The 23,328-nt window shown below is 30.7% G+C and overlaps 3 protein-coding genes, 1 long non-coding RNA gene and 4 other non-coding genes across 12 annotated transcripts; 2 read left to right on the top strand and 6 right to left on the bottom strand.

Moving 5' to 3' along the window:
- Positions 1 to 500: 500 nt before the first annotated feature.
- LOC114392691 lies at positions 501 to 2,224 on the bottom strand. 2 transcript variants are annotated; one of them, XR_003662370.1, is made up of 2 exons: positions 1,551 to 2,224; positions 501 to 821 (listed from the first exon to the last, which is right to left on the bottom strand). It is a non-coding gene; the product is annotated as an uncharacterized LOC114392691 (long non-coding RNA). The 2 variants fall into 2 exon arrangements; XR_003662371.1 differs by having other exon boundaries at positions 2,056 to 2,224.
- On the bottom strand, positions 1,111 to 1,187 carry LOC114394323. The gene has a single exon (XR_003662726.1). It is a non-coding gene; the product is annotated as a small nucleolar RNA snoR122 (small nucleolar RNA).
- Positions 1,391 to 1,474, bottom strand: LOC114394306. Its single transcript, XR_003662711.1, has one exon. It is a non-coding gene; the product is annotated as a small nucleolar RNA R44/J54/Z268 family (small nucleolar RNA).
- LOC114394305 lies at positions 1,600 to 1,686 on the bottom strand. Its single transcript, XR_003662710.1, has one exon. It is a non-coding gene; the product is annotated as a small nucleolar RNA R44/J54/Z268 family (small nucleolar RNA).
- LOC114394304 lies at positions 1,929 to 2,001 on the bottom strand. The gene has a single exon (XR_003662709.1). It is a non-coding gene; the product is annotated as a small nucleolar RNA Z267 (small nucleolar RNA).
- A 5,935-nt stretch (positions 2,225 to 8,159) lies between the features above and the next one.
- Positions 8,160 to 11,598, top strand: LOC114392393 (expansin-A1-like). Its single transcript, XM_028353519.1, has 4 exons — positions 8,160 to 8,473; positions 8,553 to 8,675; positions 9,455 to 9,767; positions 10,799 to 11,598. The coding sequence occupies exons 1-4, from the start codon at positions 8,413 to 8,415 to the stop codon at positions 11,103 to 11,105; spliced, it is 804 nt and encodes a 267-aa protein (XP_028209320.1). The 5' UTR covers positions 8,160 to 8,412; the 3' UTR covers positions 11,106 to 11,598.
- Positions 11,599 to 11,820: 222 nt separating this feature from the next.
- LOC114392391 (agamous-like MADS-box protein AGL65) lies at positions 11,821 to 16,485 on the bottom strand. Of its 4 annotated transcripts, none has more exons than XM_028353515.1 (12): positions 16,415 to 16,485; positions 15,584 to 15,769; positions 15,180 to 15,239; positions 15,075 to 15,093; positions 14,879 to 14,943; positions 14,775 to 14,790; positions 14,619 to 14,680; positions 13,454 to 13,550; positions 13,245 to 13,292; positions 13,031 to 13,158; positions 12,367 to 12,748; positions 11,821 to 12,173 (listed from the first exon to the last, which is right to left on the bottom strand). In XM_028353515.1, exons 1-12 carry the CDS (start codon positions 16,471 to 16,473, stop codon positions 12,171 to 12,173), a joined length of 1,125 nt encoding a protein of 374 aa, XP_028209316.1. In that variant the 5' UTR covers positions 16,474 to 16,485; the 3' UTR covers positions 11,821 to 12,170. The 4 variants fall into 4 exon arrangements, with proteins under 4 accessions (XP_028209316.1, XP_028209318.1, XP_028209317.1 ...); XM_028353517.1 differs by having other exon boundaries at positions 13,031 to 13,152; XM_028353516.1 differs by having other exon boundaries at positions 14,775 to 14,787.
- A 3,987-nt stretch (positions 16,486 to 20,472) lies between these two features.
- LOC114391841 lies at positions 20,473 to 23,143 on the top strand. Its single transcript, XM_028352829.1, has 4 exons — positions 20,473 to 20,903; positions 21,701 to 21,739; positions 22,638 to 22,722; positions 22,803 to 23,143. Exons 1-4 carry the CDS (start codon positions 20,487 to 20,489, stop codon positions 22,883 to 22,885), a joined length of 624 nt encoding a protein of 207 aa, XP_028208630.1. The 5' UTR covers positions 20,473 to 20,486; the 3' UTR covers positions 22,886 to 23,143.
- The last annotated feature ends 185 nt before the right edge of the window (positions 23,144 to 23,328 follow it).

Genomic DNA, 23,328 nt, shown 5'->3' with positions numbered 1-23,328 from the left:
GTGGTCTTTTATACAAAGCATACTAACACCAAAAATTTTCATATTAATCTCTTCCATATAATATGACATCAAATTCCTGAGGACTTTTTGATGAGAAAGATCATTCGACTTAAGGCCAACGAAGAAGAAAGTACTTGTAAACACAACAACTAACGAGTTTCTAATTATTTTCTAATACTAAGTATGTGTGTAGATATCTTATGTAGTAAATTTTTGGTTAGTTTAAGCAGTATAATTGTTAAGAAAATTAGCGAGAAGCTCGTTACTATAATTTCATTTGTTCCAGCATAAAAAGATGATTTGTTTCATCACATTGATATTACCCTTACATTGCAATCTTCCTCACAATAAGTCCCAATGAAAGTGAATAATTTAAAACAATTTGAAACTAGCAAACGGCAAAATTCCTAAATCAAAACAATTTGATTTTACTTCCCTTTGATCAATATTTTTTTTGTCAATTTTCAATGATTTTAAACCAATTTTCAGATCGTTTACAATTTTTTTTATCAAAGCCAATCTATGATTTATTAGAATTAAAGGTTAGTTCCATGCTTTATTTGAACCATTACCACCTCCTGACCGATTCCCCGGTTTTCAATCTCAAATTACATTCCAAATAACATGCATATGCACCTATGTCCATCAGTGTATTCTTTCAAGGCATGCTTGCATTTGCAATCACAATAAGAGCCTTCATTAATTTATACCAATATAGAACGATTTATTACATTAGATGCTTTTGGAGCCCAATGATGGTCAGGCTTCAACAAAAGAATCTTCAAATCTCCGTTCTTGGTGACAATCATCAGGCTTGTAAACTGCACACACCAGCACCAAAATTCTTAACCATGGAATCTGCTAATTTTGTCCAAAAAATTAACTTTGGCAAGCTCAAATGACTTACAAAACAATGACAATGATAAAAGAAGAAGCAAGTTTGCAACATTCAATACACAAATACAAAGCAAACACTGTAAAAGAACAAAACTACCATGAAAAACAATCAGAATAAGAAAGCAGGTTTAATGCACCTCTTTGAAAAAAGAAGTGAATAGAACAATGACACAAGACTAATCATAACAGACACTATAAATTCAAGGTAGACATGGCCTCAGAGGTAGTGACAATTAGGATATCATCATGACCAAGTCTGATAATACGTGCATTTGAGTACATCATTGGCAACGTCTTTAAATTAGAATAAATAACCTCCGTAAGACAAAGGGAGTTTGTGTACAGACTATAAATTTGCAAACCAAAGACCGACACATAAAATCAATCAGAAAACGAAGGCATTTTGAATGTATTTTACAGGGCGTATCAAACAACGATTCAACATCAACACAAACAGTCAAACAGGCATTACAAAACCAAACACAAAAATCATTATGCATCGGAGAGATTCCCAAAGACAATCATCATTCTTTACAAAAGTGCTGATGTCCCTGTCTAATTTATCGTCACTTGCATATGGTATAGTTACTATGAGAACTAAACAAGTATATATAAGCTATAAATAAAACCTAGTTTTTTTGTAACAAAACAACCTTTGGTTTTTGTTTCACAATGTATTCCAAATAAAAAAGAAATTTCATGAGCGCATCAGAGAGATTCCCATTAGACGTAGTCACCATTCTCCTATAGAGTGCTGATGTCCCTGTCTATGTTGTCATCATCTGCGCATAAATATTGCTTTTACGAGATACAAGTGTGGATTTTGAAGGTTAAAACAAAATGGCAGAACAAAACTTAAGACTAAGCATATGTTGCACGGGTGCATTCAGCAAATTAGAGCCATGACATTGCAGTTACAATTCGATCATGAAATAACTCAAAATAAAATAAAATTGAGCGCTACAAAAATAGTATAGCGAAACCCTTACAGCACTTTCATGCGCTTCTAATCGAAAATAAGGAAGATAAAGCTAGTGCCTCAGAACGAAGTTGAGGTCATAGAAATAAATCTCGGAGTATATTTAACACCATCATAGGCACATAGCAACTAAATATAATTGAATTGAAAAGATCAAACAAAAAAAAATGCTGAAATACTTAGATATGCAGAGGGTGAAAGGAAAACACAAGACAAGACGGAATAGCGACTGATAGAGAGAATAACCCTAGAAGGCTTTCGATGATGCTGATGCTGCTGGAGCTAGGGTTAGAGAACATTGTGTTTGTATATATAGAGAGAGAAAAAGGGGTGATCGGAAAGATTAGGGTATAGGAGACAGAGTCGGGTTTTTTTCTCTTTAACCTTCTCACGAAATCGTGACCGTTGGATCTGTGATTTGCAACCCTAAAAATGATTAAGAAATAGGTTTAATTGTAGTTTTTATTGACTCCTTATAATTTTTTTATAAACTTTAATATGAGTTAATTAAGTTTATTTATTTTAAAATTAATAAATTTTATAAACATATAAAAATTTACAATAAATTATATATATAAATTCATTCATTTTAAAAATCTAGATGCAAAAAAATATTTAGATTTTATAAAAAAAATCAAATTAGCATTTGAAAAAGATAAGTTTTGAAACTTATTTTATTTTAAGTGAAGTTTGATCTTTTTATTGGTTTATTTTAATTTAAATTTTTACTAAAAGACTAAATGTGGTTCATTTAAAAAACATAATCAACTCAAATTATTATTTGAACTAAACAAGGTAAAAATGTAATTAATCCAGAAAAATAAGCATATCCTAGTGTTTTATTAGGCCTACAAAGTAAAAATTGAGAGTAGCCCAAAACAGAGAGGGGACTACTATTGGCCCCAACAACTTTTGCTTTTGGCACCTTTACCAAGGTGAAATACCCAATTTGCCCCCTACTTAAAAAAATTTCACCCTTCACTTTGTCTCCCCCCCTTCCTTCTTGAGACCTTCCACTTTCTCTCAAATACACAATGGAAACACAATTTAGTTGTGACTTTTGTTGAGATACACAACGAAATCACATTTTCGTATTTTTAAAACAAAATAAATATACAATGAAAATATGATTTTGTTGTGATTTTTGTTGAGAGTCTTGAGACACACAACAAAATCGTATTTTTGTCATATATTTTTTTGTTTTAAGAAAAATACAATGAAATCATATTTTTGTTGTATTTTTTTGTTTTATGATTTTTAATTAACTATAAATGTAAGTTACCTTTTTTAAGTAATTAAACTAATTGTGATATAATTTATCATTTTTAATAATACTCAATATATTTTTAAATTCAAATTAAATTAATTGGATACAAGTTACCATTTATAAAGGTAATCAAATTAATTATTATAATAATTACCTTTATTAATCGTAATCAAATCAATTCAAAATATTTTTTTTTGATTGCAATTAAAAAGAGTAATGTGTTATCATTGATTTAAATCTAAACAAAAAGGTAATTTATGCAACAATTAATTTGATTACTATTAAAAAAAGTAATGTGTGTCATCATTAATATAATTTGTATCAAAATTAATTCAAATAAAAAAGGTAACTTAATTCTACAATAAAATTTTCATGATAAAATATTAAAAGAAAACATGTTTCTATTGTATAAAAAAAAATGCGTAAAAATTACATAACGGAAACGCATTCCATTTTAGATTTTGTAGGCATAAACATGTTTCCATATAATATTTTTACACATCACGAAACCACATTTTCTTTGTACAATTTATTTTTATCCCCCCCACCCCTTATAACGAAATCATGATTTAGTTTGCATTTTTTCTGCAGATAAAGAAGTACTACAGAATCTTGTGTTCACTACATAACAGTAGGTGCGAAAATTATGCACAACGCAATCGTGATTTCATTATATATTTGCACAATGGAACATAATTTGTGCATCTCCTATTATGTAGTGGAAACACAATTCCATAGTGCATTTCGGTGATGGATAATTTTGGAGTTTTGAGAAATGGTAGGGGCTAGTAGCAAAACCAAATGGGACAAATAGCAACTCCCAAACAAAAATTAGGCTTAACAGCCCAAGATAAGAGATTTGGCCTTAATGAATGTAAATGAAAGACCAACATGGGATTCCATTGGACCTGCATACCTCCATGTAGTGAAATAAAGACAACTATTTCATGCACCTTCATCTTTGCTTTCTGTACCTAATCCAAAATGTAAAATTACATTTCAAATTAACTTTTACATAATATAAAATTTTAGGATGTGTTTGATTTATATTTTCATTTTCTGAAAATTATTTTCATTTTCAAAATATTAGAATTTTGAAAATATGTTTAGTTTGACTTCTTGTTTTCTGCTTTCAAGAAATAAAAACACTGAAAATGAGTTTTCAAAAGGAAATATATTTTTAGATTTATTTAAAATTACATTTTTTGTCATCGCGTTTTCATTTTATCCAAAATAAGGATCCTGGTTTCAACTCAAAATACTGAAAACGAGATTTTATTGTTTTCAGATTTTGGTTCATTTGAGAAAATATTTTCACTGAAAATGAAAACAAAAATTCAACTAAACATATTTTCATCACCATTTTTATTTTCAGTCAAAATGAAAACAGAAAACAACCAAACCCCTTTACATTCTGAAATAATCTTTCTAAAAGCATAAAAAGGTGTAACAAGCAATTGTAACGATGCAAGAAGTAGTTGCCAGAAATAAATTGCAAATAAATGCAAGCCCATCTCTGAATTTGACGAAAGGGTACGCTCACACTGTCACCATTAGCATTAGGTCCATCGCTTTAAAATTAAGACGAATTCTTATCCGAGTATTTATGACATTGCTTAAAAAATTAAAAGAAAAAATATTTTTATTGGAATACATAAAATAATGTTATTAATGAATTTTTTTTTATACTTCCCTTTAATCTTTACGATAATTTTTTTTTCTTTTAGTTCTTTAATCAATGCTTTAAGGATATTGTTTAACAAAATTCTAAAATTAAAGTCTATCTTTTATCTCCAAAAAAGAAAAAAATATTATCGGTCAGTTCTCTTGCTTTCACACAATCACACCTTATAAAATTGAGGAGGTTAGAAACATACTTTATTTATTATCACATTGTTCCAAACATAATGTTTATTAAAAATAATTTATGTTACGGGCTGATTCACTTGTCATAGCTATCATATATGTAACAATTATTGACAAGAGTTCAAATGTTGCAAGACATACAAGTGTCCCGTTATGAATATACATGAGTCATCTGACAATATTTACGTACATTTATTTTGATAACGACGATGACGACTCTCAGAATGTTAGTTCTCGATGAGCTTTGTTTGTGACATTTATTGGCAAGGTGCGTATAATACACTAACTCATAATGTTACTAATATGCTGTCAACAGATACAAACGTGCTTTTTAATTTGCCAAATATTTTGTAATTGTCCACAACAGTAGCTTGATTTACCAATTTTTGTGGACAATCAACTTGAAAGCGAATAATCGTGACAAGGTACTAGCACCGTGGCACGTAATTGTTTGGAATTCTAGAAAAGTGTCACTACTTAATTGCCAGAGAAAAAACAGGGATGTAATGGTTTGCAGATAGATTGATGTCATGACCCTTTCATGTGTGTGTTTCTTTAAACATATTTCTTTCTTATTTAGATATTATAAAATAAAATGTTTTTTATTAATTAAATTATCCGATTTCTCTTTCTCTCTTTATATTTCTGTTGAAAATGAATAATTTACAATATTTTAATATATTTTCATGAAATCTAAATCATGAAAATGGAAAGCATACCTTAACTATTAATATTCTTACTCTTCTCACCCACTCAAACATTCTTAATATTCTTATTCTTTTTTTTACAAGAATGGACATTTCGCACATTACTCTCGCAATTAACTAAAAAAAATTGTTTCGGTCATCACACAAATTATCTTTATCTGCAGACTTTTCAATTGTCTATCTCTTTCAGATAATCTTTATTTGTTTCCATCTCTAAATTAAATTTTAATAATGTTTTTAAAAGTTAAAAATAACCTTATATTATAACCGAAATTGTCCATTATAAATCAAATATATAATATATATTCAAAGACATTTATTATAAATCTTAATGATATAAAAATACACATTTATCTCACAGAGCTTACAAATTAAAATACTAGTATTTATAACGTGATACTTTTTTTTTCTTTCTTTTTTTGAGGTTTATAACGTGATACTTCTTAGCCGTTTATGGTAAATTTGAATGCGATGTTAGTGTCGCACGTTTAGCCTATATTGTGGGTTATATTTGGAATATTAAGTGAGTCCTTAACAGTATGTGAGAGGTTTACTTTTGAAGTTTACTTTTGCTTTGTGTATACACAATATATTTGTTTTCTGAACCTTGTCATTGTTTTGTTCTTTTCACTCGAGAACACTATCAAATGCCAGCATATGGGCTTGTTTAGATTTATTAACAGTAATTATTTTTTGACATCTCTACTTATTATATTATAATTACATCACTTTCTCTCAATCAGGGTCAAATAGTTTTTCAGCACCCACCAATCAGTCATTTTTGTATATTACATAGCAGAAATACCACACACTCATATGGGTTGAATTAACATAAGCAAGTTTACTTACGAAAATTTTCCAAATGCAACGTGCAGTATATGGTTTAAATAATGTTTGTGATTTAGGCTTTTCAAAGAAAGCATTAGGCATTGAATGGAATGAAAGTACGTAATAAATGAGATTGGAATGTTGTTGGTCCTCCAAGACATGACCGAACGAATATAACTCACCGCCTCATCCACGTGCTGCGTTATCCTATATATCTCTTTTCCAAGTTTCAATTAATTAAGGCAACCGATTTTGTAAGCTTGCAACCTAGCTACCGTACTATAACATTGATTGAGTCGTGACGAGCTAGCTGCTTCTGGTTTTCTTCGTGTCCTCCCGTGGCCCCGAATGTTAGCAATCAATTACAAATTCAAATATATCTCTGGTAAGTGGATCCAAAGACCCAGAAACCAGTTCAAAATATTTATTAACTTTATTGATTACTAATCTTTGTGTTAATGGACCTTTGTTGGCTATCTTTAATATAGTTTTTTCCCATAAAACATCGACACCGACACGGACACCATACGGACACGGACACGTGAATACTTATAATGTCCAAAATATAGAACGTAGTATGGGTGTTGGTGTCGGACACTGACACGGACGCGTGTGAGACACGGCAAGGAGCTGAGATGTCCGTGCTTCATAGATTTTTCCTCCTATGAAACTCAATTTCAAAACTTTACGTGAAGAATCCAATCTCAATTCTACTTATTAGACAATCTTGTGGCAGCTGGTTTGAAACTAGATGGATTCTACCGTGCCAAACCAAACGCTTTTCACACTATCAATTTTACTTTCCTCACTTCCACCAAGCTTCTGTCTAAACATTTTATGGATTTCAATATTTAATAAAATTGAATAAAGCAGATCACGTGCGTAGTATGATCATGCATTGCAATAATTTCAAATTCTTTTACAACATCTTGTTTGCTAATCTTCCTACTTATTGTATAGTAAGTGTTAATTTTTTTTTATGTTTTCTGGATATTAAATAATTTTTTTATAAAATATTAAGAACACTTGTAGAAGGATATTCCATTTCTCCATCATTACTTAAGTATAACTTAAGAGCTTTTTGGTTGGCCTGATTGATTAATTAAATAATTTTTCTTTGCACAAAAGAAAGTTATGGTCGTTTTCGCGAGTTTAGTACTTTGATCTTAAACAGTTAATTAAGAATAATCTTTGGTTTCACTACTTGTCTTGGAAATAATACAATCTATATTTTAAATATGTGCCAGATATTAAGCCATGCATGCAAGGATCATATATAGATTAGAGCTCTTATAGTCATTGTTTCAGAAAGAGTCTTAGTTCACTCTAGTTACAATTTGATCAAATTTAGCACACAAGCATCAGAAAAGTAAGGTTAGTTGAGGGTCTAACTAGCACTGGTAGTTAGTGTGTAAGGGAAATGACACATTCTTGGCTCGTTTCCTTCTAGAGGCAACGACGGTTTCTTACTTGCACATCAGCAAACTCTAACTCTACTCTAGTTTTGGGAACAAACAAAGGTAGAAAGGGCTCAAAACCACGTGGTTTCAGCAAAAAAATATTTGTCCCTGCATAAAAATGAAACAGCAACACTTGGCATGTCAAGGTCCCCACACTTAACAATTGTGTCAGTTCCTTTCGTAGGCATTACGTTAGTTAATTGCGAAATCACACAGACTGAGTGCATGTTTGGTTTCCAGTTGAAATTGTTGCATCACCTATTTCAATGCAGACTCAACAAATAAAAGTAAAATGAAAGCAAAAGCAAGAATCTTGATCCTTGGCAAAATTACTTTTGCTTCAAAAGTCACTTTGTACCGGATTGTCAAACATGCTCTCAGTTAGCGGCATCTATTTATTCCTTGCCTATGCCTTCTGCTTTTAATTTCCTCACAACTTCTCTGCTTCCCTTTCTCCCTCTCTATCGAGGTGCTACTCTTTTTAAACTTTGTGAGCTAGCTATAGTAATTAATTATACTGTACAAGACTCACTACGTATAGTTTGCAGGAAACATGGTATTTTTGGGTGTTCTCTTGGTGGGGTTTCTCTTAGGTGCTTATGGGGACAGTGATGGTTGGATGGATGCTCATGCTACCTTCTATGGAGGGGGCGATGCCTCTGGCACAATGGGTATGTGTGACAATTTACTGTAATGTTTCTTCCACACGTTGTTAAGCATGCTAAAGGAGGACCAACTTTGTTTATTCTTTCAAAAAACATTAATTTTTTTTTCTGTATTATGTATTTGTTTATAACATTTGTCCAAACTTTTCAAGAGAGGGGAGTCATGGCTATAAAAATTGTAAAAAAGAAATCTTAAAGAAATAGGAGAAAAGCTTGATGTGAAGTTAATTGAGTTTGAAAAAATAAAATCAGTTCAAACTTACTATAAAAGATGTGAAATGGTTAAGAATATTGTCCAACTCATTTGTAATTTACCTTATAAAATTTGACCATTAATAAAGTAAATTATCATTGTTTTTTTTTTTTTGTCAAGCAAACATGGGCATGGTAGAAACTGGAAAGTTTCATCCCGCTTATTTGCACACTTTTATGAACTACTCACTTTTATAACAAGCGCATCCTAGGAACTCTTTCATTTTGGGTTAGAATTCTCATAGAATAGTCAATTGGAATTTGCAGGTGTAACTCATTTCTTTTAATGTTAACTAATTTTTACTTATACACATACAAAACTTTTTTATATTACTGATGTTAGAAACTATATAGTGTAACATGCTGCACATTAATTTGGTTACCCTCAACATTTTTTGTCTCAATTTCCCCTATTATCCCTCTGCATAGGGCCACAGACATGTAGTCCAGTCCCATGTAGAAATGGTGTAACTTCTAATGACAAAGATGACCTGAGAATAACAACAAAACCTTCATTTGGAGCTTTGTTGCAGGTGGAGCTTGTGGATATGGAAACCTGTATAGCCAGGGCTACGGAACTAACACGGCTGCTTTGAGCACGGCCTTGTTCAACAATGGTTTGAGCTGTGGGGCTTGCTTTGAGATCAAGTGTGTCAATGACCAAAGGTGGTGCCTTCCAGACACAGTTGTGGTCACTGCCACCAATTTCTGTCCACCAAACAATGCCCTCCCAAATGATGCAGGTGGCTGGTGCAACCCTCCCCTTCAACATTTTGATCTCTCTCAGCCTGTCTTCCAACAAATAGCTCAATACAGAGCTGGCATAGTACCTGTGGCTTACAAAAGGTAGCTGATTTCGTTTCAATTTTTCATATTCTTTTCCTAATCATTTCAGGATGTGTCATGGTTCACTAGGAATAGGAATACTAGCTATTAGCACATTTTATAAGAGCATTTCTATTTTCTAGCACTAGTTCTTGCTAGGTTCATAAGTTCAAGAAAGGTTCTTATTTAGTTTATGGTTAGAGAAAACTCAGGCCGGTCCAATGGTAAGAAGGGCTTAAAGCAAATTTAAAGAAGAAAAAAAATACCTTAAAAGAAAGAGTAATATGTTGGACATTTTTGTTAACATATATGCGATCTTTTTTACTTTATAAAAATCAATAGTAAACATTTTTTTTGTTGGTAGGCCTAAAGTAAAGGTTTTAGTTGTTTTATCTTTGAACCGGGCATGAGAAGACTGACTTGGAAGTTACGGAATTAGAACATTTCTTATCTAAGAACCAATTCTCAACATGAAAATATTTTTTTTAGCAGAAAGTATAAAGATATGGAGTAATATGTGAAAATCATTAAGTTCTTAAATTTTTTTATGATGGGGAAACAATAAAACGCAGGAACAAACGATGAAAAAACTACCATCTAACAAAACAGATGCCTAAGGCATCCGCTATTAACGAACTGGTTAACTGCGTCGGGCATAACTCTAACAAGTTGAGGTGATCATCAGACGAAGATTTTAAGTTCTTAAATGGTTCCATTAGTAAAGTAAAAAGTTAGTGAAATTCTTAAATCTGATGTAACATATTAAGGTTCACAAAACATGAGTGATGAGTTTAGAACAAAAGAAAGAGTACTGAGATGATCTAACATACTCTTTTCAATCTATTATTTACTATTACGTGAAATTCATGTAAAGCTGATTTTCATAACTAATGATATTAAATTCATTACCCGATAATACTAAACTATGCTAGAAAGAATGTGTCACATGTTCTCTTTAATTTATATACTTGCCATGCCGATTTTCTTGTAAATTATAGGAATCTATGCTTGTGGCAAATTCATGCCGATTTTCCTTGTTTGTGATAATGCAGGGTCCCATGTCAAAAGAGAGGAGGCATCAGGTTCACCATCAATGGCCATTCTTACTTCAATCTAGTCCTAATCACCAATGTTGGTGGTGCTGGTGATGTTCAAGCAGTTTCAATCAAAGGTTCAAGGACTAATTGGCAACCAATGTCCAGAAACTGGGGTCAGAACTGGCAAAGCAACACTTACCTCAATGGACAAAGCCTCTCCTTTAAGGTTACCACTAGCGAGGGCCGCACCTTGGTCTCTAACAATGTTGCCCCTGATAGCTGGTCCTTTGGCCAGACCTTCACAGGGAAACAATTCAATTAAGAGACATAGAAGGACATAGCAACACTTTACAGTTAGTTTCTGGAAGCGTTGGCACTTAAAATTAGTGTATCATTTATAGATTATGGTTAATTGGTTATTAGTATAATACCAAAAGTGTGGTATAACAATTAGAAAAAAGTAACATAATATAGAAGTGAGAGTCATTGGGAGCAAATGAGAGAGGCATATTTTAAGATGGCCCTGGTCATTTGGATTGTCTCAACACTCCTTTATTTATTGAAAGAGACAGAGTTAGTTAAGGTGGCAGTGGTGGTATAGTTTATCAACCCGCCATTTTTTCAACTTTTAATTTTGCTATGGAAGTATCAAGTATGGTAATTTCGGGCTTAGCTATAAAGGTATAGAATAGAAAATAAAAGCAGCAGTATTTTAGCTTCTATATGTCATTGTATTCGGCTTTAAGAGGTGATTCTGTGTAAGAACGAATGGAAGACATGGATGAATAAAATAAAATTATGTATTCGGCTTTAAAGTGTTCCTCTATCTCTGCCAATTAGCATCTTGTCCATAGTATTTTTAGATTTATATATAATATAATTCTCATAATTTATGTTTTGGTAAGCAGACAAGGAAGAGGCAACTATTAACTATATACTTTCCGTAAGTATTAATGTTTGTTGATACTCATTTTTTGTCCTAATTCTCCAATTCATCATTTTTTACATAAAAGCAGAATATTATCTTATACATAAAGAGCATCAACAAATTTTTACTTCAAGAAACGATTTTCTAAAATAACTGCACTCGAGTCTCAAATCACACGAAATTATTTTTGTACAAAATTCAAATTTACATCTTGGCTCATTGATCAATTCCAAAAATCTACTAGTCAACTTAAATACTTATATGGGAACAAACTGCATCCTACAAGTCATACAATATATACAACTAACATTGCCCACTCTTATGAGCCCCGTTAACCTCACAGGTGGAAAGGCAACTTAAGTTGTTTTTTGTGGAGATGATTTGCAAGCATTGGTCATGTCCTTATCAGCTAACATTCTTCTCACTTGAAAAGGCCACCATGAACAATTTACCAATCAATTACTGCAAAACATAGGAAATTAGAAACCAACCAAAACCTACTTGTTTACTAGAAAACTAGAGAAATACAACATAAAGAGTTTGAACATGATGAATAATAGTATCTTCTTTTTTCATGAATACTATCTTTCAACAAATTCAAAACCTACCTTGAACTAAGAAGTATGAACAAATGAAACAGAAAATAATTGCTTACCCTATGGTAGTCATTCTCATTATACATGGCTATCCCACATGACCCAGAAGCAGAATTCCAAAATTGATGTCCATTTTCAAACAGTGATCTGGGAAGATCAAAGTTGTTATTAACTTGGTAATCAACAATGTTCGATTTATTGTCCATTGAAGGGAAATGTTTCACTTCCTCAATATCTGGTGGAGGAGGGTATGCAAACTGGTCACAATGTTGTACATTTAAGTAAGTAGTTCCGTTTAACTCATTCATGGTACCACCTCCTTGACCCATAGTAGTGACTTGGGGAGAACTGCCAACTTCAAGTTTGTTGCTCCCAATATGACCAAAATAGTTTGGGAGTGAAATGTCAGTTGAGCACTCAACATCTCTATTGGTATTATCACTGCATGTTATTCAATTGAATTAATAACTATATTTCAAGATGAAACAAAAGACAATATGTGCCAATTTTAGATAGAAAATTGATAAAATTAGAACTCTAATGAAACATATTAATCGGAATATCGATTCATTAGATGGTTAAAATGTATATATAATTTTCATAAGAAGAATCCACTTCAATACTTTAACAAGAATCCACTTCAATACTTTAACTTATGTTAGCTCAAGAGAAGTCCAAAGCTCTGTGAAATTGAGAATGCAAGATTCATAAGAATTAACCCACCTAAAGGATAGAAATTTTGGTTCGTTGGGTAACATCAACTGATGATTATCATTATTCAAAAGCCAAGATAGAGGTTGGGATTCTTGTAAACTTGTCATCATCAAAGGTAATGTCATCCCTTCCTGCAACTATGAAGTAACATTATCCCAAATAAGTATTCTGAGAAAAGAAAAAGAGATATTGACACACAAAAACAGAGTACAACATTTGCTACCTGGTTAGCACATTCCAGTGAAATGAGTTGGTGCTTTCCTAAATTTTCCTGCCAATGGAAAACTCAAGTAATTAGGTCAAATTTAGGAAAAAATGCAAACATTTAAAAATACAAAGCTAATATTTTAGTAGTTATTTAATAGACTGGTATATTGACATTTGAAGTTAAGAGAACAATATGATTAGTCTACATGAAACAAAAAATCTTACTTTTTGTAGGCTTACTCGATTGATTGATTCCCGTAGTGAGTCTTCCATTTGTCTAAGATGTTCTAAGTTATTGATCTTCTCTAGATTATTCCAATAGCTAAAAAAATTGCAAATGTAAAACAATATTACTCTATGATGGATACTCAAACTTTCATGATCCACAAATCATGCATAACAACATCAATTTTCCGTAATATTATGTTTATGTTATGATCATGTTATTATTGGCAGAGAAAAATAAGGTAGAAGTTCAATGAAATTTAATGTATATGAACTGTTCAAAATTACAAAGTAGATTTGAGTCCAATTGCATAGGAATTGTTTTATAACTATGAAAATCTAGATATTTAAAATGTCAACTAGTATAATGGTTACACTTTTTCTAACCTAAACAAAGTCCTAGTTGTGAAAATTTAAGGTGTAATCCACATCCGTAGATGGAAGAAGATGTGATGCAAAAGGTGAAATTTGATTGGATTTTTTCTCACTTATTACTAAAACATAAACGGTGAATAATGCGTAAAATGAAAATAACAATCTCTTTACTTTTGCAAGTCTATCAACCAATTTATAATATTTTAGTCACAATTTAACTACTAACAAAACTTAACAACTAAGTATCAACTGTACTAGTTTCATTTCTGAAAGAAAAAATTAAGTTTCACATATACATTTCTTGACATTTTCATGTAATGTGTTAGTATTTTGTTAAGGAAAAGGGATATAATAACATTTTGCATTATCATTAGTTCTCTTTCATCTCTTTAATGCTCTAATTAATCACTTTATATAGAGAAAATTTAAATGTCAAAGAGATTAAAAAAATATCAATAATGCTTAAACACTAAACCCAAGCACCAACCATATAAACATGTTTGAAATAAAATTAAATCAATTTTAGACATGCTTGAGAAATGTTAAGTGGTATCATCTAAAAGAATTTGTGTAAGGAGTGATCAAGAATATAAGCAAAACGAATATGTCAAAGTTCAAATACACAAGAAAATGATACATAAGCATACTATATGCGGGAAAGAAAAACCCAGTGATTGCAAAACACTAAACCTGAAAGTTAGAGGTCATGTGAATAATAGTTCAACAAGAGAGCTTGTAAAACCAAAAAGAAAAAGAAATACTTTAACAACCAAAAGCTCCAAAGTTGCACCTCAGTCTCTGTTGTACTTCTGTGATATGAGCTTGTAAAACCTTGACTTGGTGAGATAATTCCTGCATGAGGGTTATAACATTTTGGATGTTCATCTGCTAACTTAAGTCTCTGAAATTATTATTAAACATAATGATGTCTATGAAGAAATTGTACCTCCATTGTTTGACTGCTGCAAGGTAGAAAAATAAAACTTATAACCTTTAAAATTAAGCCTTTACATAAAAGATATTGATAATTTGATAATCACAATAAATTACCTTGAACCTAAGAAATCTTGAATTTTTACGTCATGGTCCAACTTCTTAAAGGTTTTCTTTAGTGCCTAAATTTTAAACAAAACCATAATTCTAAGCAACACGAGAAGTTGGAGAGACAACATAAAAGACACATTTAACGCAACAAAAGTAATATATGTAAAAGGCATATATGAGAAGAAAAAAAACATAATCTTACTTCAAGGCTCTCCATTTTCCTGCTCAATCAAATGAGAAAATAGATTAATTTATTTGTCACACAGATAAATGAAAAATAAAAACTTCATAAAATAATTTGGTAAACCTTTTGGCCCTTTCTTGTGGGCTAAGTTGAGCAAATTTTGCGATGACCTCTTCAATATTGCTGGAAATAATAACCAGTATGCAAAATCATTAAAAAATACATGGATTTAATATTTTTAATTTCAAGACTTTAAAGGTGAATTTTAAATTAGTGTCCAAGATTCAACGAATGTGGCCTATTCCGCTTTTCTAAAAAAGTTAATAGAGTTGTTTGAACTTATACGTTTGGTTTTGGCATGAATAAGAAAAAATTATAAAAATGAACGTTAAATGTGAAAGTCAGGTTAAAATCAAGGCAAACTAGTTAGTAGTTGTATGATTTAGTTTTTAATACCGTTTAGTAAATTAAGCTACAATATCATACATTCTCGGTACTAAACAAAAATGATTGATCATTATTACTACCTGCGTTCTCCTTGTAGTAATGTAGGCTTTCCTGTTGGAGAAAACATAAGAAGGATGATATCTATATCACACAGTATTGATAATTCCTTTGCTTTTTTTATAATTCCACTTTTTCGCTTTGAATAAGTCACATGCCGATTGCTTATGCTTTCTAATTTCTTGATCTTCAATTTAACTCTTCCCATCCTGCAAATTTAGGATTATGAGTTAACACATCCAACGTTCCCTTCCTTCCAGTATTCCCACACACAATTGCAGGAAAGAAACATTATTAGTTTAACAAAATTTTGATGGTACAATTTTTTATTTAACATATTAACTTACTTGAAATTATCCTAGAAGCAACAAATTAATAACCCTATGGTAGAAAGAAAAAACTCTTTTCCAAGCCATTGAAAAAGCAAGTAGGGTCAGAGACACCACAAGTTTATCATCAATACCCACAAATTGAGTTTTTCTAATGCAACAAACAAACAAACAAAAACAACCTGAATATGAAATAAATAAATAAAAAATTAAACTTGAACGCTAAGGGGCAGAGATATATTTCAATGTTTTAAGGGAAATCCAAATTGCAATAAGGCGAAAAACAAACCTTCTTGCGATAGTGGAGGCAATGTATTGGAAACAAATCGAGGGAAGTGAATGAAAATGTTGAAAAGAGGTGAATGTGTGAGGTAACTAAAGAATTAGAACAATATTTGTTTAAGGAAAGACATACAGAGTAGAGAGAAAAAAAGGAAAGATGAGTATCATATCTAAGAGCTAAAAAATTGTTGCAGGACGAAAGGTGTAGCTTTGATTTCGGTGGATGGAGTTTAGAGAACCAACCAAGCTCGTAACGTGAAAATGGACGGTAAGATTTTTGAGACACCAACTGTTGGCAGCATATGCAACAAACACCTTTCTCTTCCTACAAACAAACTTATGTATGTCACATCTTCTTCTATATGTAAATCCAAAATAGCACACGTTTTTAACAAACTCACATCTTTGTTTCTTTTTTTTTTTTCCTACCTCCTTCATTTGTAAGTGTCTCTTTATATATATATATATATATATATATTGAAACTGTCTTCTAACATATTTACACGCAAATAAAATGTAATAAATAGAAAAATATAATTATACAACGTGCGTGTTCCTATCCAATATTTGGCATAGGACAAAGAATGGTGAATAAAAAAAAAAAGAGAAATAAAAATAATGATTTTCACATATGAAAGTCGATTTCCAATATACTACATGCTAAAATCAATTTTAAATAAAAACAATCAATTATCATATTGATGAAAATTAATTCTCTAATTAAAATCGATTATTAGAGAAACAACAAATTATTAGGGTTGATTCTTTCTTACCTATGTGTAGAGTCTTGTGCAGATATGGTAACGGAGGGAGTAAATGGGAGCAAATATGGTGTGGAGCCTTTAATTAGAGCAAATCAATGGCTTAGAGAAGACAACAATAAGTGGTTCAGTGGCACAATGAAAGAGTTAATTTGAGGCTGGGCAAATGCATCTTAGGGGTATTGGGGAAATTGCCTCCTCAGTATATATCTAGACTTTAATGGTCAATGGAAGTGTAAAAATATATTTTTATATCGTTATTCAATAATAATTTATTGGTAATATAATTTTTAAAGTAATTATCATTAAAGTTAATAAATTTATCATGTATGATAAGTTGTGATTTAATGATGATATATACTTATTTTAAGAGTAATTCTTTTCTCATTATTCATTCTTTTAATAATTAATTCATCTTAACCATTAGATAAAAAAAATGGATGCTCAAAATAAGAAGTAACTCTAACTAGAGTGGAGTAAGTGAGTCTCATTTCATATGTAAAATATATATAGTAAGAGGGTCTTTCTTATGTGAGAGTCATAGGAGTAAATATTGACCGTTAGATTTGACATGAATGGTCTCTTTTTTTGGTCGATAAGAATGGTCAGAATTAAAACATGTGGGTTTTTTTTTATAAAGTAATAAATTTTTAAAAAATCACATAACATTAAATCTTAATCTTTCATATATAGTTGTACTGTTCACGTTTAACTCTTCAATCTCATATTATATATTTTCTCTCTCGCTCTTTATATATTATCATTTATGTGAGAATGAAAATTATTAATCTTAATCATTAGATTAAAATGAAAGATCAAAATTAAAATATTTTAAATTCAAATTAAAGTTTTATTTAACCATTTATCAATTTTTTAAAAGATTTAATTTATGTCATTTATCAATTTTTTTATTCTATGTCAAGATCGTTATCACAACAATCATCACAGTGATCACTGCTATGACTATCGTCGTCACCACCAACATGATATTTGTTGATGTCACTTGTTGAGATTGTATTACTAGTTATGATAGTAGTCAAGGAAACAATCACAGTGGTGGTGGAAGTAACGGGACAATAGTTATCATGGTGGTGGAAGTAATAGTGACAACAGTTATACTGGTAGTGGCAGTGGTTGCGGTGACGATCATGTTAGTTATGGCGAAAGCAGTCATGACAGTGGTGACGGTGGTCATGGTGATAATAAGTTTAAAATATTTTAGGATGATATAAATTAAATCTTTATCATATTTGATTTCCTGTTTGATAAATATTTTAAAAAATTTATGGTTAAATAAAACTTTAATTTAAATTTAAAATGTTTTAATCTTGACATTTTATTTTAATCCAACGGTTGAGATTGATTATTTTCATTCTCACATAAAATGATATTTTCATATAATACCCCCACTCTGTATATACTGAAATACGTTGATAATAAAAAAATTAATTTATTCTCATAAAAAAATAGGTGTTGTATCATAAGATACACATTGATCTAATTATAATTTATAAAAACTTAGTTAATTTGAATTTTTTTGTCATAATTTTGTAAAAACTTATATAATATTTTTTCAGAAATATTATAGACTATAATTTTTATCCATGATTTTTCTTTTCATGTGACGTTATATTTCTTTCTTTTATATTTTTTATTTAGCAAATAAATTTAATTTCAAATATTTCCTTTATCTCTTCTTTCACTTTTCAATTTTCATGTTATTTTTCGTGTGCCAAACATATCATAAGAAGAAAAAAACTACTATTTTCCATGGCTGAAAAGGAAGAAGCTTGAGTAATATTACATGTTATTAACTTTTAAATAAGAGGCTAACATTTTCATATTTAATGAGATAAAAATATTTTATAATTTTTACATATATAGATTTCAAAATCCAAAATATTAAACATTAAATATTTTCCATTTTATTAACTTGTATTACAATTTTCAAAGAAACTAGGTTGCTCAGATAAAAAAATTACGAAATAAAGAATTGTAAATTAGTAAATAACTAAATATAATTCACAGCCTTTTTTCATTGTATTCCTTTTCTGTCTCTCAATGTATTAACAACTTATCAATCCCGTATTATTAATTTGAATCCTTATTTTTGAAAAGAGAAATACAAGTAACATCTTCATTAACATTTTTTTCAATTGAAACTCATAAGATTTGAAATGTTCATTTCATTTCTTATTTAATGTTTTTACTCCTTAAGATGATGAGACCCACATGTTTTTCAATCAATAATAGATATCATGTATGAATATAATATGTTAGACTATAACTTTTTTTTTTACAATTATATATATATATATATATATATATATATATATATATATATATATATTATCTTATTACAAGTGTCTTGAGAAATTATGTACAAAAGAAAAGCAATTTAGATCTTTAATATTTTAATCATTTTTTAATTAATGCTATCTATCTTTAAATTGTGTGTTTGGTAAAACTAATAGCAGCTAATAAGCAAATTAAAGCATATAAGTTATTTTAAAAGCTGAAAATGCGATTTTTTAAACTTTTATATTCAAGAATTTTTTTTGAATTTTAAAGGATTTATATGATATGAAAATTTATAAGTTTGAAGATATTTTATGGATTTATATGATTTGAAAATACGTCATAGATTTTAACAAACATTCAAAGTTGTAAGAATCAATAAAAAATTCAAAAACAATACAAATGTAAAAAAAATAAAAAATTATCCGAAGGTCTTTATCTGTTTTTGACATTGTGAAGACCATGAGAACTAATTTTGAAAAAAATAAAAATAAAAATTACATGAAAAATGAGTGGCATGAATAACTAAAAAACTAAAAATGAAACTTACTTTTTGGATTACTCATCAAACTCACCTTTTACATAATTTTTATTATTATGCTTATGATATTTTTTTAAAATATCTGTGTGTTGTGACATTTTTATTTCACTATATGAAATTTATGCAAGTAAATCTAACGAGACAATTTTCATATCTTAATAAATCAAAAAAAGATTATTGTATCTAAAAATTGAAAATAATACTTTTATGAAAGGATTAATATGTCATTAATTAAATAATTAAAAACATCATTTTTAAACTTTTAGGAAAAAAAAAAGAGTTAAAGGTCTATTTGAATAGTTTAATTTTTAAAAAAAATCTTCTAATCCAATGCACTGAATATATTCTTAAATTATTTTTAAAGTTAAAATATATTTTTCGTTCTTATAAAATTGATAAAATTTGAATTTTGTTGTTCCATAAAAAATTATTTATTTTTTATCCTCATAAAATTAGAATGAGTCTTTTTTTTTTGTTTAGAGAAAAAATTGATTATATTAAAACGATATTATTTTTTTACATCAATTGTAGATAGTAAAAAGTTATACATTGTAGGTTTAGATAGTAAGACTATAATAATTTTATAAGTACAAAATCTAAACTTCGTGACTGGTTCAAGAATGAAAAATATATTTAAGTTTATTTTTAATAAACTAATAAAAAATATTGCTTATTTATTGAAAATAAAAATAGACTGATAAGGAAGCAGAAGTGGATGAACCAAATGAGAGGTATTTCTGGTTCTGGTTCGAGTAGCAGAGAAGCAAGGAGAAGAAAGGCGAGGTCGACGTCACCAGTGAAGGACCGATCCAAAACCTCTTCATCTAAGTTAACCTCTTCTTCTTCTTCATCCAAACGAAGCACCTCACCCTCTGCCACTCTCCTCGACGTCGATGATGACGTCACCTCACTCTTTCACGATTACCCTAGCCCTAACCCTAACCCTAATCCTAACCCTCGGAGCTTCCCTCACAGCGTTAAGCAGAAATGCTGGGAAAAGGCCGACAAAGTCAAAGGACGCGACCCCGATCGCTGGCGCAGGGACGCCCTCGGCAACACTCTCTTTCGCAAGCTCGTAGGTTGCCCCGGTTGTCTCTGCCATGACTACGACCACATTATTCCTTACTCTAAGGTCATGCATTCCCTTTGTTTCCACTTTTTGATTTAATTTGTATTGTTTTTCATTTGAATAATTCCTTGAATTGCAATGTGGCATTGTACCTGTCTGTCTTAGGAGAAGAACATACTCTGCACTTTCATCTGCAGTGCATACTTTATATACTACATATCTCCAGATTGGTGCAGAAACAACTCCGATAGTTGTCCTTGTTGAGGCTTTGCTGCATTTTTAGGATTAATCTCTGTCAAGTTTTAAAAAAGGTCGCACGTGAATTTGCTTGCAACAACATGGTTTTTCAAGTGTCTGCTACTGCAATTGGGGCTGCATTTGTCCAGTCATTTCCCGCAATATCAATAAACGTGCGGCAAAACCTTGACTGATATTTAAAACCTTGAATTTTCTGTAAATAGCACTAGATTTTAACTTTGTGACTTATCTGTGGCTATGTGTTGATGGTGGAGAAAGTAAGAACAATAATAAAGGGGAAAGGAAGGTTTGAGTTTAACAGTCTTCTTTGCTAGTTTATTATTAAAGGAGATGATGAATTGATGATGATGAATTTTTATGTGATCCTCCTCCAAACCCGTCTTAGTTATCTTTGCAAACACTTTGAAGTTTCATCAGTTTTGTATGATTATAACCCCACTCCCCTCCAATTTTTTTCTTCTATTCCACTGTCTTCCCTTTATAACATCCAAACATATGCCACTCAACAAAAGACCATCAGGACACCATTAAGTAACCAATTCATTTTGGTTTTAATTTCTTTTTTGCTTATTATTCATTTGGGATGTTTTGTTAAACTACAGGGGGGAGAAAGCACGCTGGAAAACTGTCAAGTATTACAGGTAAGGTTCCTCATCCTCTCTTCATCTCTCTGTTTCCCGTTTGAGGCTGAACCTTGCCAGTGGCTGAGGGAGTCTTGTAATATGTTTTATTGCATAGTGTGCTTAACAACATGCCTTTTTCTTTATAAAAAAATATGTTAATACATTTTTTTTATAATTTAAACATATTTCCACTGATCCTTATCCTGTTATATTACCAAGATGCCAATAAACTTGATATAAGCATTTCTTTTTTAGTTTTTACACTAGTACTGTAGTACGTAAATAATCATCCACATTTTTGTGTTATAGATTTTCCTTTTACCAAAGAGGTAGTTTTTCTATTATAAAATAACCACTTTTTAGTGTTGTGTCAAAGTATTCTTTTAACATATTTCTTGACATTAAACTAATCAGGGACTTTACCAGAGCCCATGTAAATAGGGTGAAACAGGCTTGTTAATATAGCTTTCAAACAGTTATGGTGAAGTTGGATTAGTGGTGATGACATATATTCAGCTGGTTCTAAAAAAGTGGCACCTTTGCTCTGTTAGATACAAACATTTAGATTACTCAAATTTGATATTTCTTTCTGTTTCTTCCATTACACTATGATTTTCAAACTATATAGTTTCTAATGACGAGTCGTCCCACAAGTGTTGCATTAATTCTATTAGGTGTTTATATAATTTCCCTCTTCCAATTGATTTGTTCACGTCACTGTTCATGGAGTTTAGTTTTGCTACTACAATTTAGTCCCCCATTCCAATATGATTTGGGTGCAAGTGGTAAAACTACGTCACTAGCTGTTGTTTATTTTCCAATAAAAAAAAGTTGGGGATTGAATCTGTTTCCCTATTTGCTTTGCTTTGCTTTGCTTTGTATTCATTTAATAAAGTTTCTATCCATGGCTTTTCAGGCAACAGTTAATCGTTCAAAGGGTAATCGAACAGAGATCTCCAAAGCTGAACTTATCCAGAAGAGTTCTTATTGCAGGGTTTCAGGTACAACTATAATGACTATGTTAAATATAGTAGCAAATAGTAATTGGAAATTTATTGATGGAGTACTGGATGCATTGCAGATCGTGATATGGATCTTCTGGAACTGTCGGCCTATGGCAATGTACGGCGTGGACCAGATTCTGGGGGGTGTAGAATCCAATGAACAATGAAACATTTATCTCCATATCAATCTATTGTGTGGTTGATTCCTAGATGGGGGCTAAATGATGTCCTTGTAGCTATTCATCCTTACAAATTTGTGTACAGACAAGCTAAAACTGCAAAAAAAAAAGTGATGACATTGTCATTCTTGAAGTTGATGTATTCAAGTGTAGCTACATTACTCTCTCCTTCCCTTAAACTCCACCGTTTTTCTCTTGAGCAGAATCTGAATGATTTGGAAGGTAAGTTCTGGCGCTCACTTGTTCGCGTTATTCGTTCTTTTTCATATCCTTTACAGTTCACCCCACAATATCATAACAACTGGAATGGATCCTTCAAATTTTAATATGTTAAGGGCATATTCAAATCTTGCAACATTTTCTCTTTTGATGGATATTAAACAGGTGGGGAACCTATTTACTGTTGAGAGATAAGATTTGAACC

This window comes from Glycine soja, chromosome 17 (genome assembly GCF_004193775.1).
Source record: "Glycine soja cultivar W05 chromosome 17, ASM419377v2, whole genome shotgun sequence".
Taxonomy (NCBI): Eukaryota; Viridiplantae; Streptophyta; class Magnoliopsida; order Fabales; family Fabaceae; genus Glycine; species Glycine soja.
The sequence above is the reverse complement of the archived record's forward strand: the minus strand, read 5'-3'. Positions and strand labels throughout refer to the sequence as shown.

Excerpts from the sequence above, each read along its gene's own strand:
- LOC114392393 (XM_028353519.1), top strand. The coding sequence starts at position 8,413 with ATGCCTTCTGCTTTTAATTTCCTCACAACTTCTCTGCTTCCCTTTCTC. Across the intron at positions 8,676-9,454 it reads CGATGCCTCTGGCACAATGG|GTGGAGCTTGTGGATATGGA; the intron begins GTATGTGTGACA and ends GCTTTGTTGCAG. Across the intron at positions 9,768-10,798 it reads GTACCTGTGGCTTACAAAAG|GGTCCCATGTCAAAAGAGAG; the intron begins GTAGCTGATTTC and ends GTGATAATGCAG.
- LOC114391841 (XM_028352829.1), top strand. The coding sequence starts at position 20,487 with ATGAACCAAATGAGAGGTATTTCTGGTTCTGGTTCGAGTAGCAGAGAA. Across the intron at positions 20,904-21,700 it reads ACATTATTCCTTACTCTAAG|GGGGGAGAAAGCACGCTGGA; the intron begins GTCATGCATTCC and ends GTTAAACTACAG. Across the intron at positions 22,723-22,802 it reads TTCTTATTGCAGGGTTTCAG|ATCGTGATATGGATCTTCTG; the intron begins GTACAACTATAA and ends GATGCATTGCAG.
- LOC114392391 (XM_028353515.1), bottom strand. The coding sequence starts at position 16,473 with ATGCTGCCAACAGTTGGTGTCTCAAAAATCTTACCGTCCATTTTCACG. Across the intron at positions 15,770-16,414 it reads ATTTTCACGTTACGAGCTTG|GATGGGAAGAGTTAAATTGA; the intron begins GTTGGTTCTCTA and ends CTAAATTTGCAG. Across the intron at positions 15,240-15,583 it reads TTACTACAAGGAGAACGCAG|CAATATTGAAGAGGTCATCG; the intron begins GTAGTAATAATG and ends TATTATTTCCAG.